At 39.9% G+C, this 21,405-nt stretch overlaps 1 protein-coding gene across 3 annotated transcripts in view; it reads left to right on the forward strand.

Moving 5' to 3' along the window:
* The window catches only part of Dync2h1 (dynein cytoplasmic 2 heavy chain 1), a 190,913-nt gene extending 170,590 nt beyond the window's left edge, over nt 1–20,323 (forward strand). For all 3 annotated transcript variants that reach the window (XM_076926138.1, XM_076926139.1, XM_076926140.1), the window contains 5 exons: nt 1,639–1,728; nt 7,786–7,895; nt 9,030–9,111; nt 14,618–14,734; nt 19,748–20,323. In XM_076926138.1, the coding sequence (XP_076782253.1) occupies nt 1,639–1,728; nt 7,786–7,895; nt 9,030–9,111; nt 14,618–14,734; nt 19,748–19,906 (558 nt within the window). In that variant the 3' untranslated portion in view covers nt 19,907–20,323. The remainder of the gene's footprint in view (nt 1–1,638; nt 1,729–7,785; nt 7,896–9,029; nt 9,112–14,617; nt 14,735–19,747) is intronic.
* Nucleotides 20,324–21,405: the final 1,082 nt, after the last annotated feature.

The following is a 21,405-nucleotide window of genomic DNA, read 5'->3' on the forward strand; positions in this document are numbered from 1 at the left end:
GTTACACTGTGGGGACTGAGGGACAGTGGAGGTTACACTGTGGGGACTGAGGGACGGTGGAGGTTACACTGTGGGGACTGAGGGACAGTGGAGGTAACACTGTGGGGGCTGAGGGACAGTGGAGGTTACACTGTGGGGACTGAGGGACGGTGGAGGTTACACTGTGGGGACTGAGGGACAGTGGAGGTTACACTGTGGGGACTGAGGGATGGTGGAGGTTACTCTATGAGGACTGAGGGGACAGAGGAGGGGTTTCGCACAGCGCAGCAGTACAGCTGGCCGTTTGTTTACTGGGAAGGGTTTATTACTGTTGTCACCATCATTATCATCCCCATCAACATCATCATCACCACCACTACGGCTACTGCTGCTCATTCAGTCTGGTTAATTTTTTCTGGTTCGTTAATGTTTTCTGTCATTGAATTTTGAAAGGTCTCATTACATTTATGTGTGTGTGATCACATGTGTGCATGGAGGTCAAAGGTCACCTTCAGAAGTAGATTTTTTTTTTTGCTTCTAGTATGTGGGACCCAGGTCCTCAGGCTTAACAGTGCCTTCACCCACTGAAATATCTCACAAGCTCCAAATTTGAGAGGCCCCAGAGTGGACCCTTTTTTTCTTGGATAGTTTGTTTGCACATTATTTAAATACTCTTGAATGATATTCACATTTTTGTGATATCAGTAGTCTCCTTTATCACCTCTGACTTAAGTCTTTTGTTAGTTAAGCTATCGAAACTTTTGTCAGTTTGCTTTTCAGTGTGTCAGCTGTTTGATGTTGACCATTAACATGTTTTTTCCTGTTTCACATGTCTCAACTGTGGTGTGTTTTATTTTGTCTTTCCTTGTCTTGGACTTGGTTTTTTCATGCCTTCACATCCATCTTCACGTTGATATTTATACTTAGGTTTAAAACCCAGATCTGTTTCGTCATTATCCTGGTTCTTACTTCTAAGAATACTTAGATTTCTCCAAAGTATTTGATGTCTTCTAAGTCCCCTTTCTTCTCTTACATTTGGGTATTTTATGTTTGTAGTTGTCTGTACATTCAGTTGATGATTGATACAAACTACCCTGCAGTATTTTCACACTTACATGAGTGAGGCATCACATGCTGTTATCATACTTAAAACAATACAGAGTTTGTTGATATTTATGAAATATATTGAAAATCCAGCAGGCCCTCACAGAAGTGTGTAGTGTATATACATGTACTTACTGAATACTTGTAAAGTACTCACATGTGGATTAGTGTGAACTGACAGTGGGCCGTCTAGTAGAAAGATTCGGGCACACAATTCAGTTAACCTGTTCTTGTTCTCCCTGAACAGTCTACTGGAGCACGTTTATGAGTAAAATCTGTGTGCTATATTGTTTGAAAAAGTTCTGCAGGGACCAAGACCTTTTTTATTTTTAACAATTTTTAAATGAAGTTAAACTTTTACTTTGATTTTATACTGTACCAAATCTCACGTCAAGAAAACAAATCTCATGGCCTGTTTCACAAAGAGCAAGTAGTAGATACACTTATGCCTTTAGACATTTTCTATGTAATAACCCCATTTTAACTCAGAAGGTCTTCCCTCCACACTGATGCTGAGAGTCTGTGTGTAAGCTGACTGTCTCGTTTACACTGCAGTGTCCTCTCACGTGGCAGAGCAGGTGGGAAGGCCCCGAGGATCCCCTTCAGTACCTGCGCGGTCTCGTAGCCCGGACCCTTGCAATTCAGGTAAGAACGGACTGTTGGCAGCAGAGCGTGTGGCTCTGACTACGGGATGTAGATTTACCTATGGAAATCTCCTTAGTAGTGAGAATGACGCGACTCTTCATCTTTATGTCATTTCAAATGTTTATATCACACTCTTCAAGATGTCTGCTGTCCACGGTTTTTTGTTTGGTTGGTTGGTTGGTTTGGTTTTTTTTGTTTGTTTGTTTGTTTCTAAAAATATTGATAATATGGAGAAATTCTACAGTTCTCCAGCTGGATTGTACAGATAGTGACTAAGGTGGCACCGAAAGCCCTGTCAGGACTGGGGTCTTACTGCTGTAAGGAGTGTTCCTCCTGTGGGGAAACACTGCTTATTTTCCAACTGATGGATTTTTCCCACAGCTAACCAGGTAGGTATCCTAGGAAAATAAACCGAGTTAAGGAGTAACAGTGAACAGGAGCGCTCTGTTTAGTTGTTTGGGTGGGACAAGGTAGTGGTGCATGTGGGACCCTGTGCACGCTTTTTGCATTCTTACTACTTCCTCTGCAGGTTGAATCTACTTCACAAATACCCAGTCCTGTAGAGAAATCCCTTTTGTAGGAAGGGAAGTTGAGTTCAGAAAAGATGAAAAGACAGCATGAGAAGATGCACACTGTCCCCACAGCTTGATGGGATCTCGAAAGAAAGAAAGCCAGGGAGTGGGCCACATGGGCACAGGGTGAGTTTACAGCCACAGGTCAACTTCTTCTAGATTAGCATGAAAACTGGCCAGAATAATCTCAGACAAACTTGTCTGTAGGTGAGAGGAAAGCCAGGCATTTTCAAGTTCCTATAACCCATGGCCTGGGTTTCTCTGTGCAGTGGTTGTGACTACTGTCAGGGACAGTGTGCATGTGTAGTGTGAGTGACAAGAGAGTTAAATAAAAGAGTCATTATAGAGATGACCAAAGCTGCATCAAGAATGCTACATTAAAATAAAGATTGATTATTGTACAGAAAATGTTAATATAGTGAAGACATGTCTGCTACTAGGAGAGGCTGAGGCAGGAGGATTTGAGGCAAACATGGGCCATACCACAAGACTATGTAACAAAAACCAACCAACCAAAAAAAGATAAGAGGTAAACATAGCAGCTTCAGTAACTAAAATAGCTTCTTTGAGTCTAAGGCTCCACTGGAGGGAAGAAAGGGCTAAGTCATGAGAGCATGTTAGAAGTTATCTTTGATTTTTAGGGCAAATAATACCTTTCGTAAGAAATATTACATGGTATTTTACAGGGATTGGTGGCCTACATTTAAGGTCTCTGTGCTAGTTGCATTTCTGCATAGAGAGGCTTTTCTGATGAGAATTGTGAAATGTACTGTTGTATGTGGATGATAATAAGTCATTTGGAATCAATTTAATGTGTCCATTTAGTAACCATTGTAGGTGTATCCATTTAGTATTAGGGCCCATGGCCTGTCCCCGCAGGTTCCTGGCCCCAGCAATGGTGCCAGGCATGGGTTTCATCTTGTGAAAAGGACCTGAAGTTCAAGCAGAAAGTATTTGTTTGCTACCATGATGTGTGTGTCTCTGTTACACCAGTCGGTGTGTCTTGCCAGACGAGTCATCATTGTAGCTTTCAGGGTTCACAACCAGGTAAGATTGATCATTACTTTTCTTGTCAGTTAGTGTACATAGTATGTTCTTATACAATTAAAGCCAGCCAGTTAGGATAGAGCTTCCAGATCTGCACCAGCTTGACTTTTCCATGTCTTATTACCCATGTGGTGTGTTCAGCAATAGGGTCATCAAGTCTGGAGAGCAACCATGAGTATTGGTAATAACTTGTAATGCTTGGTGATCTGTGAGGCCTCACTAGTCAACAACTCCAAAAGAGGTAACCATTCCCAGCACTGGGCAGTTGTTGTTGTTGTTGGTTGTTGTTGATGTTGTTGTTAGCCTGTGGTATCTAGTAGGGGCATTGTTGCCCCTTTATAAGATAACTTCTTTATATCTTATGAAGCATCTATAGCACTAGGCCTGCTTCCAAGTGACGTTTTTTCAAGGTTTTTTAGTGTTAATTACCCCTCCCATATTGCCTTTGCTGCCCTGTCCTCCTACTGGCTATACCAGTTTGACCCATCAATTTCTGTTATTCTGTTGTAACACTGCATTCTGTCTCCCACCCACCTCTTGAAAGTCCATTCTTATGACCATGTCTTAACTTCTGACCTCTGTGTGAATTCCAAATAAAACACATAGCCAAGGATTAACACTAACATCCACAGACGAGAGAAAACATTCAACATTTGTCTGTCTAGGTCTGGGTCACCTCACTCAGAGAATGATTTTTTCCAACTTCATCCATCTATCTGGAATAAATTGTATTTTCCCAGTGGTTGAATAATACTGAACTGTGTAAATGCACATTCATTATCCATGCATCAGGTGATTTGGAACATGTAGGGTGTTTGTGATCATGCACCCACGATCATCCTTAGACTATGGAGTCGTTTAGGTATATGCCCAAGAGTGGGATAGCTGGGTCTCCTGCTCCTTCTAGCTTTCTGAGGAACCTCTACACTGATTTCAACAGTGGCAGGCCAGTTTATGCACTCACTAACAGAAAGTGTTCCCATTGCCCCATACCCATGGCAGCATTTTTAATCCTTTGCTTGATCTTAGCCATGCTAAATGAAATCTCAAAGTTGTTTTAATTTGCATTTCTGTGATGGCTAAGGATGCTGAGCATTTTTAAATGTTTCTCAATTGTTGATACTTTATCTTCTGAGAATTCTATTTAATTCTGTACCCTATGTTCAGTTGGGTTGCTCACTGTTATGTTTAGTTTTTTGAGTTCACTGTATATTTTATGCAATAACCATCTGTCCAGTTATTCAGCCTCTTTCCTCAAATGATGGTGCCACTTGTTTTATGGAACCTTTTTGTTTCATGAGGTCTCATTTAGTTTTGGTCTCAATGCCTATTCTTTGTTGTCCTGTTCAGGAAATCCTTTCCTGTGTTTTTCTTTCTATCATATTTAGGGATTCTGGTTTTCTCTTGAGGTCCTTTATCCATTTGGAGCAGAGTGACTTTATTCTTCTGTGTGCAGCACTAGATCCCTGGGCCATCTGGAGAGACCCTGGTGGGGTGGGCTGGGATCTGGAGCGTCCCAAAGGGAGGGAGCGAGACTGTGATGAGGTGGCTGTCCCTGACTCACAGAATGTAGCAGATGCTGAGAGGAGGAGTTGAGTGCTTACCAGGGTTGCCAGGCCATGTGCAGTGGCTAGGAAGCCCCTGTGGGGCTTGGCCATGTGCCTTTAATTTTGTTAATAATCTTGTAATCTGCTTCCATTGCCTTAAAGTCTCATTTTAATATATAAAAGAGGTACAGAGAATTTCTGCAGAATTTGACAAAGATAAAGAGGTGTGGTGTGTCTAACTTATATAAAAATGATACTTGGTTGCATTACACCTGAACTATTCATATTCATGAGGAAATAGGTTTATTATTCAATTCTATATAGAGAATTCATAAAAATAGAGCTTTGATAAGATAGTACTTTTAATGCCATTTTCTACTTTTTATCTGTGTGTCAATTATCTGGTATCCCATCTCCCCTGTCTTGTAAGCATTTGTCATAGAGTAAGTGCTTTTAATAGAATGAGTATAATTTAAACTCATAAACTGTCTTATAGCTAGCATGATTATGGCAGTGTTTACTAATCTAGTTGACAGTTAGACCTGGGAGAACCTAAAAATGAGCAGACTAAAGTTTTTATGCAATAGTCAACTGTATTCAAGTATCAAACAATCTATACTCTGAGGGTTATAAAGAGTCACATGGGTAAAGTGTAAAATCACAAGGGCAAGCCATGGTAGAAAAACATGTTTTTCTATAGAGGCATATAAACAAATAACAATCTTCAGAATTCCCAATTCATGACTCAGTTCTTGGATCATGTTCCTATATTACAGTACTTTGAAATCTTTTCGTGTTACTTTGGAAAGTCGCTTCATTTATGGTATAGTAAGAACCTATATTTGACCATCTCCAGGATTCATTGTGGCCTAACCCAGGAGTTGTCCTGACTGCTGTTCTGAGGTTATATGTGTATGTGATGTTTAAGAAATTGCATGGCCCATTTGTCAGTCCAACCTGTTAGCTATTCACTCACCTAGCTTCATATCTATATTTGTTATACATTATTTAAATAATTAGAGATGTAAAGATTCATGATCGTAAATAAGACTACAGGTATTAGGTCTTATAGGAAACCCATCTGGCAGTGGCCATAGCCAGTGGCATGCATGAAGGGGAGTCTTTGACTAACAAGTTCTTGCATGTGATTCTGCTCACTGCAGTTTTGTTGTGATCCCAGGATGTCTGTATACATTTCTTATTAAAAAAACACTGGTGCCTAATTCTTTATTTCCATGGTCATAAATCAATGTAAGTATAATTTAAATGTGAAAAAGGCAGTTCTTACCATGATTTGCTAATCAGTTATTACAACCATTAAAAGTTTTGTTGTGTAAGCCTTATCTACCAGTACCCTTATAGAAATCTACCTTTAAGCTAAGTAGACTAACAAGTTTTTATTTTTTCCCATGGACTAACAACATTTTTACCAAAGAAAGTTTTCCTCCTTGACCAATTATCTTAATCTAAACTTAATGAAGTAAAAATCTGATTATCAGCTACTCTTTAGCTTTTCATTAGCTTAAGCATATATAAATCCATTTCTGACAACAACTGTTTGGGGTAGTAGAATTTAAAATTGATTTTAAAGTATTAATATAGCAATAGTATAATTGTAAATATTTATATTAAATGATTTATTAAAAGAATAACTTTCTAGCTTTTGAGCTAATAATGCTCAAATGTTCTACCACTGAACTATACCTCCTCTGTTCTGCTAATCATGAAAGACAAACAGATGAGATTGCACACAGCATTATTGTAAAGCATAATATCAGAGAGGGAGACTCATAATTGCTCATAAGAACCTCGTTTTAAGTCATTAAAAAATCAACACATGTCTACTACAAGGCTATAGAGTCACCTTTGTCATAAGACTTTTTACTAGTCAAGTACATTGAGACTAGTATGCAGATGTGGAGACTGAAAGACTCTGGTTATAATAAAAATAATGGTTTCATTCTGGCTGAGCTGCAGAGGTATGAACTAGGCTGTTATAGAACTAAGCTCATTGCTTCCTATTAATGTAGCACTAATGATTTTCTTAGACTGTTTATAAAACACATAAAACAAATGACTGAGGAAATACCATCTCTGAGCAGTCACTGGCTGATATTCCTGTGTTCTACCCCTGTGCACCAGCTGAAGTGAGAGATTGCTTCACAGAGCACAAGGAAGCCACCTTTTAGCATTAGGACCTGCAGAAATCTTACCAGAAGAAACCACCGAGATGCCTGGGTTTATTTCTTGGCTTTAACAGCTGCAGTGGAACCTGAGGCAAGACCTTGACCTTTAACCTATTGTGTTTTAAAGGGCAAGTCTAACTTGCATGTGGTGTCACACAGACAGTTGGTTAATGTAAGCCTGCAGTTGTTGTTGCACAAGACTGTTGATGCATTTGTTCCAAGTGACAACTTTTGAGTGTTTATCGTACTGTATGTTGTCTTGGGTGACTGCAGTGGAAGTGACCTGTAAAGTAGCAGGGGTGAAGAGACTGCTTTATAACCTTTTGGAGAGACTCATTTCTTCTTGGCCATTGGCCAGTGTGTTGCTGAGAGGAGAGGGTCCTCAGGCCTCAGGATTTGCAACTATTCATCAAGTTTATATGAGCAGACATCACTGTTTTCTGTTGAGGGACCAACCCCAACTGCCACACACAACCTGAACTATCCCATTTTAAGCTTTATTTTGAACAGATCTGTACAATGAAAAGGAGGCTTACTTAGGGTGGGTAGATTACTACATCAAGCTTTTTGCAAGGCAGAATGAAAATATCATTTTTTTCTAGACATTATTTCAAAGCAATTAGAAAATGACTATATAGCAGTCTGGTTGAGAATGGTTTGTGCATAACTGTACATCTGTGTCCTTCCTTTCCCTTCTTCCTCTAGAATTGGGTAGAGAAAGCTGAAAAGCAAGCTCTTCTCGCTGATACACTAGACCTATCAGAGCTCTTCCATCCGGACACGTTCCTTAATGCTCTTCGCCAGGAAACTGCAAGGTACTCGGAATGAATACATTTTCCCCTCGGGGTAATTATGTTTTGTTTATTCACCTCTAGTCACATTGTCTTGGTTATCAAGAGTAATTTTATTCTTGAAGCTTATATAGGTATATTATTCCCCAACAGCTGGCCTTTAACAACAGTCAGCTTTTACTTTTGATATGATTGCTTTATTAAAATTTGAAAAAAATTTAATTTCTAAGTTTGGTCATTTTTTAAATCCAGATTTGCACTATCCAAAATAATAGCCAGTGGTCTATTTAAACATAAGCTATATAGACTAAAGGATTTACTTTCTTAGTACATTAGCCAAGTATTAGAATAGTACAGTATTCTACATAACCACAGGTAACTGGAGATTACCAACTTAAACTACCTGAAAACATTTTACACAATCTTTTAGGAAGCTGCTCTGGGTAAATCTTGTGATGAACAGAGCGGATATTTATGGTCAAGCTGGTCTGTGTGCCAATGACAGATTACTACATGTATATAGGCACTGCTTGTAACAAGGCCAAAAAAAAAAAAAAAAAAAAAAAAAAAAAAAAAAAAAAAAACCATAAGGAAGCTTTCTAAAATGTTCTGAGGAAGAAGTAGAAGTTTAGTTCTGGGCCTGCTATTGACCTTTACTCAGAACATTTTTTGTTCATTCAATAAAAACTTCCTGAATATCTTTTATGTGCTAAAATTTGAGGGCTGTGATCAAAATGTAGAGTGTAAACTGTCAAAGGCCCTCCTCTTATGAAACTTGTAATCTCAAAGGAAGACTTACATTTAAGCAACTAATGTTAAAAACCTTAGGTCTTATACTTAATTTGGTAGCTCATATTTGCACATTGTAAATATTTGTATTTAAAATAAGTCATTGAAAATATATATATATATATACACACATGTACATTTTAATTTGAAAATACATGCATATATATTTTCAAATTTCATATATATGTGTGTGTATACATATACATATATTTCTGGTTTATTCCTAAGGACATTCTTTTATGGGGTTGGGGTCTGGTTCTAGAGATTGCCGCCTGGGGTTTAAGCCCGCTGAGCACATATTCTATTGCTAGACCTGTATGTGTGCAACAGAGAGTTATTTATCATGACATTTGGTGCTTGCTTTTATAGGGCAATGGGCTGCTCTGTGGATAGCCTTAAATTTGTAGCATCCTGGAAAGGCCGACTTCAAGAAACAAAGCTGCAGATTAAGGTACTAACTTGGGGTATTTAAATGTAAAATGCATAACTGAGGTGAAATGTACATTTCTAACTCATAGGCACCTATTCCAGTGTAAAGATTAACATAATCGACATAATGTAAGATCAACAGAACTCATCCATAGATTACAGTCTAATTATGAAAGATTAACGTGAAAGACCTTGCACTAAGATATATGTGATCTAATATAAAACTTTAAGTATATTTTGAAAAAGCAAAATCCAGTCTGCGTTATTTTTAAATATATTTTTAAATCATGACCACACACATAATGGAAGTGCTGAGGAGTGCCTCTACCTCGGTCAGGTACCTCACAGGTCAGTGTTGGCCTCACTCACTCTCTGGCCTTAATTAGGGTTTCATTGATGGAAAGAGACACCATGACCAAAGCAAGGCAACTCTTACAAAGGACAGCATTTAGTTAAGTTTGGCTTAAGTTTCAGAGGTTTAGTCCATTGTCATCATACTAGGAAGCAATACAATGTCCAGGCAGACATGGTACTGGAGAATGAACTGAGAATTCCACATCTTGATCCTAAAGCACCTAAGAGGAGACTGCCTTCCTCAGGCAGCCAGGAGAGTGTGGTTCCACACTGAGTGGAGCTTGAGCACTAGAAGACCTCAGAGCCCACCCAGTGATACATTTCCTCTAACAAGGCTAAACCTCCTAATAATAGTGCCACTTCCCAAGAGCCAAGCCTTCAAACATGAGTCTATAGGGCCAAACTTATTCAAACCACTACACTCAGTAACCCCAGTGACTGCTGACTATGCCCTAAATCACTTCAGTCCTCCTCTGTGTAACATCTCATGCTCCTGAAGACGTTTTTACCCACATGGTATCAATATAGTTAAAAGTCTTATTACCAATAACAGGCCAGAACAAGTAGCACGCTCAGTCTAAGTCCAGGCACTGGAGAAGAAATCAACTCCTGATGGGTCCAGCTTTAGTATCATCTTTTCTAGGCAGTGTCAATTAAGACAGTAGGCTATCTCTGTACGGAAAGACTGATGGAAGATAGTAAATAATATCCCATATCCAACACAGTCCTATTCCTGCAGAGAAAACAAGTATACAGCATTGTCACTTACAAACTGCACAAACTGCATCCAAGAACAGCTCAATCAAGGAGTAAAATTGTGTGTGTGTGTGTGTGTGTGTGTGTGTGTGTGTGTGTATACATACACACATATACTAAGTAGGTTTATGAGTTGGTGTTGGACTGCATCCTCCGGCTCAGGTTGGATATGCTGATGAAATTAATAAATTGATTCTGCAGACATAAATGTTGAGTTCTAGAAATAGAAAAAAATATGTTTACTAGGATTTCCAAAGAGAAAAAATAATAAAAAGCTTTAAGAGAACACTCCTGTTTCTTTTCCACCTAGTGTGCCCTTAGTTTCTTTGCTTGTTTAGCTAATACAGTTTTATATGGAGATTTGATAAGCTCCAGTTCCAAACAATTTTCTCCATTGTTTTTTTTCTGACAGTTTTTTTATTTTAATAGTTTTACATTTAAAGTGTGATTCATTTGACTTTCAGATATGAAGTTTAAGACAAAAGTTTTTTTTTTTTTTTTCCTAATGACATAGAAGTGCTGCAGCAAACAGTATAGAAGATATCCTTCACTTGGAACTCTAATTTTTCAGGCATTTTGTGTCCTTAAGCCTCACATTATGTAATTTACATCTACTTCAGTGTAATACAAACTTAATTCCATTGATATAGAAATATTCCTACACAGCCTATCCCTGCTCCTCTGTGCAGTACATACACAGAAGTATATGTACATGTTATAAAATTAGCAATGTATTGATTCTTATTGCTACATAGAAAGGCATGTACATATTCACACAAATGGTTACATCAACTTTTAGTTTACCATTCTAGTTCTCTCATTTCTTTTTAATGCCTTTAGACTATGACTGGTATCATTTTATCCCTCTCTCTCCTTCTTTCCCATCCCCTTTCCTTCATTTATTTTGGCTTTGGTGCTGTGCTGTTATGCCCAGATCTTGGGATTCCCAGAAGAGCTCAAAGAATTGCCAATTCGATGTACTGAGACAAAAGAGTCTTCTAATAATGCGAACCTGGTTCTGCGCAGGGCAGGATTGCAACACCCTGTCTAGGGGCTCAGGATACTTATACACAGGGAGATTCTGGGGTTTTAGGGTTACATGACAAGGAAAGTGGTAAGGGAAGTCGTCTCTCAAACACAATACCATTTGTTTAGGTGATGGGTGGGGTCACACAGTTGGGGAGAGGAGCTCTTTTGGGCTTTATGTTGCTGTCAGAAACTAGTGTTTTCCCAAACTGGCCACAGCTGTCTGGGAATGCTTGATTGCCCCAAATTATACTTACCTCCCCAAGGATGTTTGGTCTTGTGCTTTCCTCAAGGACAGGGGCCACTGGCACTGGGGAGTGCTTAGCCATCCATCAGAGAGGGTGCCAGCATTGGTGACATGGGGACTGGGAGTTCTGCCGTTTATCTGTTCTCAAGCTGGCATTTGCAGTTCCCAGGAGGGGGTTTTCATTAAGGAGTGCCAAAGGGGATTGCAGTATTTCTGCTCCAGGCTGTGCCTTCTTTGAAAGGTCAGGCAGTTGGAAAGAGCAAGGGGGATGAGGGGAGACTTTCAGCAAGGGAGTGCTGAGGCAAGGAGAAGCTTTGTGACAGGTGAGAGTATGGAGGCTGGCTGCCCAGCCTCTTCAGTGGATTGAACCCAGGACTTTCTTAACCTTCTGTGTTAAGAAGTGCTCTACCATTGAACTACATTGCCAGCCCAAGTGTATAAGTAAGGGTTCTCTAGAGTCACAGACCTTATGGGATATCTCTATGTATGAAGGGAATTTATTGCAATGACTTACAGTCTACAGTCCAACTAACCTAACAATGGGCAGCTGTGAATGGGAAGTCCAAGAATCTAGTAGTTGCTCAGTCTCATGAGGCTGGGTGTTTCAGCTGGTTTCTGTATAAGTTAGAATCCTGAAGAAGTGGGTTCCAACAGAGGTGCTGACAAGTAAGTGTAAGTGGATAAAGAAGAGTGAGTCTTCCTTCTTCTAATGTCCTTATGTAGGCCTCCAGCAGAAGGTGTGGCCCAGATTAAAGCTGTGTACCATCACGCCTGGAGCTGGAACTTGCTTTGTCCCAGGCTGGCCTTGAATTTAGAGATCTGCTTACCTCGGTCTTCTGAAATTAAAGGCATGTACTACCTTGCCTGGGCCTAAATTTTCATGGCCACTGTGCATCAAGATCCCGGTAAAAAGCCTGTGTCTTGGCCAGCGGTGGTGGCGCATGCCTTTAATCCCAGCATTTAGGAGGCAGCAGAGGCAGGCGGATTTCTGAGTTGGAGGCCAGCCTGGTCTACAGAGTGAGTTCCAGGACAGCCAGGGCTACACAGAGAAACCCTGTCTCAAAAAACCAAAAAAAAAAAAAAAAAAGCCTGTGTCTTCCAGCCTCAAGATCTGGGTCACAGGTGTGCCTTCCACTTCTGGATTGTAGTTCATTCCAGATATAGTCAAGATATAGCCACCACATCAAGCATTATATTCTAATATTGCATTGGGGTTTTGTTATGTAAATTTAATTCTAAAGTTATCAAACTGACAAAACTTCATAGCTATATGAACTTTCTTTTAAAGAGGAAAAAATGTATTCTTTTGTAATTATGCATGTACTTTTATTCATGCTCTTTCTCTGTTATGCATTCTGTGTGAAAACTGTCTATTGCCATTGAATTTTGATTTGATGAGCTTTCTTTTAAGACAAATTTGCTAAAAACAAATTCTGATTTGCTGATCTAGGCGGAAAAATGAAATAATGTGAAACTCATTAGCAGAAATAGACAAAAGAACAGAAAAGAAATGCCTTAAAATCAATGCTGAAATAGTTTGTGTAGGAAAACATACAGCAGTGACCTTTTGTATTCAGGTTGGAGACAAAATAAATAAATTATATAATTGCTAATTGCATTTACAAACAGCAAAACTATCCCCTAAGTGTGTACAGACATGTAAATCACATTTGGGTGCTCTCTAATGGACTCAGTAAAGTGTTTCAAGATTTCATTTCCTGAATACATAAATGAGATAGTAGAATAGATTCCGTTATCTAGAAAGTATTGTAAAGTCCTCTGGTAAGAATTATCCAGATAATTTCTGCCTAAACTTTTCATTTGCCTCACTTTAATGGGTTGTTTATATAATTTGTATATGCCCGGGTATCACTGGCTGAAACTTGCTGAGCATTGTCTATGTATCTGACAGTGTCACACATAATTTACTCCATGTCAGGTTGGTCTACCTCTCAGATAGCCTGTAGCTCTGTATCATGGAGATCCTATAGTTTTAGATCTGTAGGACTAGCCTTTTTAGGTGCTCCAAGAGTTCATTGATGGGGTAGATGTTGGGGTGGGCCAATTCAAAGCCCTGGATCTGGGCCAGAGAGATAATTGAGCTGGTCAGCCCACCAGCTCTCCTGATCTCATATCCTCAGGCCTGGCTTACCAGCAACTCCTGCAACAAGGGCCAGGGATACTGTGCTGCCAAGGGGAGGTGCAGGGCCTGCTTTCCAGAGTAATCCATCAGATGACCCCAGGGCCAGAACTCCTCCTCTCATGACCCCAGGGCCAGCCCTTCCACCTCCTGTATCTGGCAAAGGGTGAGGATGGAGGACGGCATCTTTCCCTTGCTATACCACAGCACAGCAGACAAGAGTCAGGGCTGCGTCACTCACAAACCCCATATTAAGGGCCAGCTCTACTATACTGCCCAGGAGAGGTACAAGGCCTGCTATCCTTGGTGCTGCAGTAGGTAAGGGGAAGGGCCAGCTCTCCAGCCTGCTGTAGGTGGCTGTGGTGGATGGAGGCAGCTTATCTTGTAGCATCTCTCCCTATCTGTCCCTTGTCATCAAACAACAGATAAGTGGTGGGCCAGCTTTCCCAAGCTCACGCTTACAGGACCAGATCACCCATACCTCCTACATCAGGGTCAGCTCTACTGTGCTGCCTAGGCAAGATGCAAGGCCCATTTTTACAAGGGGAGATTTTATTATTAACAGTCTCCTCCTTGGTTTATAACAATCTTCACAACAGTCATTTCAGATAGGCATTCTTCCCGTGTTTTAAAGGAGAAAACTGAACTATAACTCATTAATAAAATATAAAGTGTTAGAAGATATGTAAGAACCACATGGTGATTTTCTGATTAGGCTTCTCTTTCCCACTTCCTGGAGAAGCGTTAATTTGTGTTTTGCTTTTATTTTTTTTAATTAACTTGACATTTTTGAATTTTTCATAGACTGTTAGCTTCAAAAGTAAGAACTGCCTAAAGTCAGTTCACAATGAACAAGTTCAGACTTTGTATGTTCTCCAAATAAACGACCCTAGTCTGTTTTCACAGCATTTGGGGCACTGAGCCTTTGATCCTAACCTCCAACATTGGATGCCTGGTGCTTCAGAATTCAGTTTATATTATAATGCACTCTTCCTTTCTTTGCAGATCAGTGGCCTGTTACTGGAAGGCTGCAGTTTTGATGGCAATCGCCTTTCAGAAAACCAGCATGATTCTCCCAGTGTGTCATCAGTTCTTCCTTGCTACATGGGCTGGACTCCACAGGTAAGCCGAGGATACACAGCTTCCGATCTCCTTGGTTCACTCTTGGAGTTTACTTTTCTGCAGGATATCATGGCTGGTGTGATTTTAGTTTGCTTTCCCATTTTACCTGAACTTTAACAAATTTGTAGTCAAAGTATTTTATTTTTGAAGAGGTAAAGATTTTTAAAGCATTTTTTTTTTTAATTTTTTGGAAACAGCTTTCTTAAAAAAAAAAAAAAAAAGGTGTATGATTAGAGTCAACCCTTGAGCTTAAGAACTGGGTGACATTGTGCCACAAGCCTTCCTATGCACACCTCTTAGACATGCACTTTCCATGGTTTCAAGTAAGTCTTGTGAGCCACACAGGTCCAGGTTCAGTCCAGGGCACTGAAAGTAGCCAGATGTGGCACTGCAGTGAGGATATTGGCTGCCAGTTGTCAGTGATTCTTGAAGAGGCTTAAGAGATGTGGCCTCCTGGAGGAGTCAGTCACTGGGGGGTGGGCTCTGGGGTTTAAAAGCCAGCTGCCAGCCCCAGCTTGTGCTCCCTGCTTCCTGCTGCAGTCCCAAATGTAAGTTCTCAGCCTCTAGCTCCAGCCTCTATTTCTCCGTCCTAGGGACTCTTACTGTTTCAGAACCAGCAGCCCAAATAAAGGCTTCTTTCTCTAAGTTGCCTGGGTCACAGTGTTTATCTTGGCAGTAAGAATATAACTCACATACCAGGCCAGTGGAATACGTGTCAGACGCCTGGCCTCACAGCATAACAGCAGCTTCAGTGACTGAGAGTTTTATTCTTTAATAGTAGAACCTAGAGCCATACCTGTATCTTTAAAATAGGATGCAGTTTTAGATGAGGCATGCACCTCGTAACTCTGAAGCCTAAGACTGAAACTAGATGCATAAATAGACTGTAATCCTCCCTCAAATAAGCAGCAAGACTGTTGTTCACTACAGGAAAAATTTTCTTATTAGGAAATGCCACATTAAAGTTTGCACACACACACACACACACACACACACACACATATTTTTAACAAAGATCAAGAGTACCTGGGTGTTTGAACATAACGTGTAGAGCTGTAGCAGTAACTAGCTGTCACTGTTCAGAGAGACAAAAGAGCACGGTCCTGAGAGGCTCTCTCATTCATGTGGATTCATTTCCTTCAGTGTTGGGATGACTTTCAGATAAAGAAATGAGATCAAAAGAAATTTGTCTTTTTTCAGAAATGTATATTAAAAAGGTGATAATTATGGGTTATATGGTTTTTTATCTCAGTTTGTAAATGACACTCAAAGTTGTACTCATTCTGCAAATGGGTTAGGTCAAAGCTTTCTACATGGGAGCTACATCCTGGGTTACCCAGGTAGGGCCAGCATCCTCATGGTAAAAAAAGAGGGAGACAGGAGAACCCTGAAGAAGGCTGCAAAAGTTGAGAGGACAGAGAGGAGAACTTGAAAAAAACAGAATGAAAGAGGCCTCTGAAAGCCGGGTTGCAGGGCACACACACACCCTCTCTGGGAGCCTCCAGAAGAGCAGGGCCTGCCAGCCCCGGGGTCAGGACTCTGACAGTAGGTCAGTTCTCTTAAGACATTAAATTCTTGTCAATTTTGGAGTAACAGGAAGAAATTTGCACAGACTCTTCTACAGCTGCATGAGTATAAACTGTGCACAGACTAGCTTTAAACTATGCAGAGGACAGATAGTATGTTCATGCTTACTGTTGTTTCTGTGAAACTGAAGATGCTTTAAAATATAGACTAACACATGCTAACAGATTTTGAAAAGCCCTCTTGATCAGTCTCCTGGCCTCTGTTCTGTAGTCCCTGCCCCCAGCAGTGGTCAGAATATCCCTTTCAAATATGAAGTTACTTTATTTCTTGCCCAGCAGCCTTCACAGTGGGCTCGTAAAAAATCCCAAGTCTCAACATCAACCTCTGCAGCAAAAGAATAAGAGAAGGGAAGAAGTAGAGGACACAGCAATGTCCTTTGGAGATGTTCTTCCATTAGCATATTGCTCACTCTTACTAGGACTTGTGTGCTTTTACTCACTTTGCCTAAAGCACCAAAGTTACATTACATCAACAGATGGATGAGGGAAGCAGGAAAAGCCTACAGTGTGTTGGCTCACACAGGACAGAAGGCATGAGCGATAGCTGGGCCAAATTCATGTCACATTTTAGGCTTGAGCTTCAGTACTGAGCTTAACCAACAGGCGAGTTTCTGCTTATTGTAACTGTAATGCAGTCACAATATATAGGTTTTAATTATTGAATTTTTATTGAAGTATTTGCATAATACTTTTTATGTACTATCATGAACTATTTGCAGTTTTCATGTATCTCATTTTTGTTAAATGAGCAGTATATTTGTTAATAGTTTCTGTAAAATTTTAATTTTATACAAATACCTTAGCTTAGTTAGTCTGATTCTTTGGCCTAATAAAATAAGCATAATAAAGAGGGAACCGGATCATCAGTATTTAATGCAGTTACACAGCACACCTAAAGAACCTTAGGAATTTTGATGTTGGCCAGCTCATTGGCTCTGCCTAGGCTTGGATCATTTATGCTTAAGGGACTTAGAGCAATTCCATTCAGCTTTCCCAAAAGTCAGGAGCCTGAGAAATGCTGAGCAGAATGTCAAGAAGCCACAGTGGTCCTTTGTTAGAGTGCCATACAACTGGGGAAAGATGTGGAGCTGTCAATGAACACCCAGCATCAGAGCATTCGTGTCCTAGTGTCTGCTGGCAGCAAGGACAGACTGGAGCCTGGGCTTATGTTCCTGCAGACATCAGATGCTTGAGAAAACTGACCTCCTCCAGCACGAAGCTTCATGCCACCACAGTCCACTGAATGAATGTGTAATGTCTGTCTGCTCTTTGTAAAGACTGTAGTAGTGGTCGCAATGGAAGAAAGCTTGCACTTGATGCTCTGAGTTCTGAATTGTAAGCAGAATTGGGGAAGGGAGCCAAGTCCGTGGCAGGTGTCTCAGGTTCTCCTTACTCCAGACCCTATGTTTTGCAAGCAATCCACCTAAGAATTCATTTTCTCATAAACCTTGTTAGGATAACAGCCAGGAGACTAAATTTTAATACTCTTTACTTAAAAGTTATGTTTATTTAAAAGTTATATTTGATGTCTGTGTATTTCCTGAGCTGCAATGAAGGACATTCTTCCCATCTGTGTGCAGCCTCTGTGACATAGGTGCACCACGAGCACACAAAGCACTGTCATATGGTAGTCTGGGTCACCCACCACAGTCACACAAACTAGAGACAGCCAGGAAGACTCGGTGAAGGTTGCTTCATTCTTTAGGGGAAATGACCTATGTAAAGTGCAAGTTTTGTTGTATGTGTAATAGGTTAAAATTCAGGGATGTCAAATAGACTGAAGTAACTTACATCAAAGATGTGTGAGGATCTCAGCAGAATGTTGGAAAAGAAAAAAGTTCATGCAATGCCATGTAATGCCATGTAATGCCCACTTAAGAATTAAAATAGGATTTAAAAAATATTTTCCTGAAAGAAAACTATTTTATTTATCTTTGCAATAGCATCATCCACTACCAGCATAAGGCGTGAAAGGGATGAATTTTTCTAGTTGACTTCAGAATTGGTAGAAATAGCAGCCCAAAGATTAAGGTGTGTACATGACTAAGGCTCCAGCTTCCTGTAACATATGCAAAGGTCACGTGTCCTTTCATCTAGGGAAACAAAATACTTAGCTTCTAAGTATTCCATATCCTAAAACCATGTGTTTCCATAAATGATCCCTTCTATTGTAAAGATAATAACTGAGCTTATCATGGGCACCCTTACTATGAGTAAACTCTATGCTTCTACTCCTTTCCAGTGATCTAGAATAGTCCTTCTTAAATTCCATTCCAGCTCTAAAACACTATAACTCACTGGTTGAATGGGATCATAAGTTAAGATCAAACAGCAGTGTTAGATTTTAGTTGGAAGCACTATTACAAATTTGTTTGAAAATTCTTCTTTGAAAAAAATTGCCTATTTCTGAGATCCAATCACAGAACAATACTAGATGAAACATGGCTAGCCATTCCTGGCACCCAAATGATGATCTTTGAGGGCATCTTCTCTTGAAAGAAACCAAGGGTCATCACAGTAGTCATTCATTTTACCTCTATGGAAGAAATTGAATGCGAACTTGCAACACACTGATACACTAGAGACACAGTGAACACAGGACGGACTAGTGAAGCAGCAAGAAGATACTTGCATTGAACTACAGCAGAAATGCCCAAGTCCATCAGCTTGCTTGGAAAGGAGCAGCCCTGGGAACATACCAGGGACATGCACTGTGTGAAACACGAAGGGAGATTACAGCACTGTATTCAATCCATCCCTTCTAAATTGAACTTTATGGTAGCTATAAATGAGAAACAGAAGTTCTTTGTAGGCATATTCCTGCTTAGAAATGTATTTTTATGTTTATAGAAATTTATAGGTAAAACTATGTGTTTCATTTTCAAAATATTCCAGTATTTGGGGCTAAAGGAAAGTTTTAGAGTGTGTGTCTGTGTGCTTCTGTGTGTGACTACATTTGAGAGAAAGAGAGAAGGAGAGAGAGAAAGGGAGAGAGAGAGGAGAGGGAGAGCACAAACACGGACACATTGTGGAAATCAGAAGACAACCGCTCGCTTAGGTGAAGAATCACTTTTGAGATGCATCTTTGTTGTTAAGTACCACTGCATTCATCAGCCAGTGAGCTCTCCTGTCTCAGCCTCTCATCTTCCTAGGAACACTGGAACTAGAGCTGCCTGTACTATGTATCTGGCTTCTATCTAATTGTTAGGGACTTGAACTCAGGTCCTCATGCTTGCCAGTGAGCCATTTCCACAGTTCTTAGGCAAGTTTTTAAAGGAGCCATGATTGAGTATTTGTGAACTGCTGTGGGTTATGGGAGCTTATTATAGTAATCTTTAGTTAAAATGTCTACTATCTAATACAGCATAAAAACTGGATAGTGTGAATTTATTGCTGTATTTTTAGACCATTCTCTTCTTTTGAACAGGGTTCGTATGGTCCATATTCCCCTGATGAGTGCATCTCTTTGCCTGTTTATACAAGTTCTGAGAGGGATCGTGTGGTGACCAACATTGATGTTCCATGTGGTGGCAACCAGGACCAGTGGATCCAGTGTGGAGCAGCGCTGTTTCTTAAGAATCAGTAAATCTGAGGCAACACAGGAGGACTTAGCAAAGTGACAGTTACTGCAACGTTCCACACAGAGCACGTAGCCTGCATTTGAAACATTAGTTCAGAATATGTGCAGCTAGTTGTTTCTGTTGATGGTCTCCTTGTGTTTCTATTTTAATAAATGTGTAACACCAGAATTTCATATTAAAGTTGGGTATTTGGTGGTAGGTATTAAATATTTTTATAAAGAAGTTTACTTTTTAATAGTTTAAATATTTAAAGTTTAAAGTTCTATATTTATGAAATTGATAATATCTTGGTTTCATATAATTACACATAAAGTTATTGTAGTCTACAGTTTTAAATGTGTGTACACTCTGCTTTTAAGCATTGAACAATGTACAAAGGTATAATGAATGAATTACTTTAACAATTAAACATGATATCATTTCTTTGTGTACATTAAATGATATAATACATAGTAATATTCTAAAGGCAATGAAAAAGATTTCACATGAGAATGTAGGTAATGAAACAAATTCTGGTCGTGGGATTTAGAGTCACCTTCTTTCTGTGAGCTTTGGAACTTGTATTTGAGCTCTGTGAGACCCTGAAATCAAGACTGCAGTGGTGCTGCCACAGAGTGCCAGAGCTTGTATTAGATCCAGCTATCTGTCCATTGAATAGACAGCTGTTGAGGGGTGAGTCAGGCAAGTTTAATAGCCATTCTTGTCTACTGTGTGTCTACGCTCATGCCAGTGCTACTGGGGTTTTGTTGGTTTTCTTTGCATTTCCCCCAGTATCAGGAATGATATTCAGGGTCCAGCGCAAGGTAGGCAAGCACTCTATGACTGAACCACAACCCCACACTTGGCATTTATCATCAAAGAAAAGTTGCATATTTAGAGGACAAATCACAGCTGAAATAAAAGGAAAAAGAAACTATGAATTAACATCTTACAGTAATACTCAGTAATACTCAAACACTAGGGATATTAACCCAGAAACCAGAGCAAGGGGTAAAAACATAAAGCAGCATCAAACAGTAAACAGTAGGATCCCATCCATGCATCTGAGTCTTTGCCATCTGTTTCTAAGAAAGTGAAATAATGGTTAAACTCTTAAATGAATGTGTAATTTTGAAATGTCTAGAAAATAAGAAAAGCTCAAAATGACCCATTTTCTTTGTGTTATTTGTATCCACTTAATTCTGACTGAGGCAGTAGTCATAGGCCACACTGTGATTTGAATACTGGAGGTTTATGTCACCTCAGATTATAGGTTGACCCATAATTCCCTGTGTGAGGTAGGATTTGGGATCCTAAAGGCAAAACCTTCACAATTAGGGTTCATAAGGAAGCTCCAGTCAGCTTAACTTTAACTCAGCTAAAAGATGTCATCTATGAACCAGGGGAGTACCTTCACCCCAGTCCAAATACACTAGTGCCTTAATCTTGGACTCTCAGACCCCAAGACTGAGACAGATAATCCTCTATTATTTATAAGCCACCCATCATATTGTCCAGTCCAGCT

The sequence above is a fragment of the Arvicanthis niloticus genome, chromosome 27, assembly GCF_011762505.2.
Source record: "Arvicanthis niloticus isolate mArvNil1 chromosome 27, mArvNil1.pat.X, whole genome shotgun sequence".
In the NCBI taxonomy this organism is placed as follows: Eukaryota; Metazoa; Chordata; class Mammalia; order Rodentia; family Muridae; genus Arvicanthis; species Arvicanthis niloticus.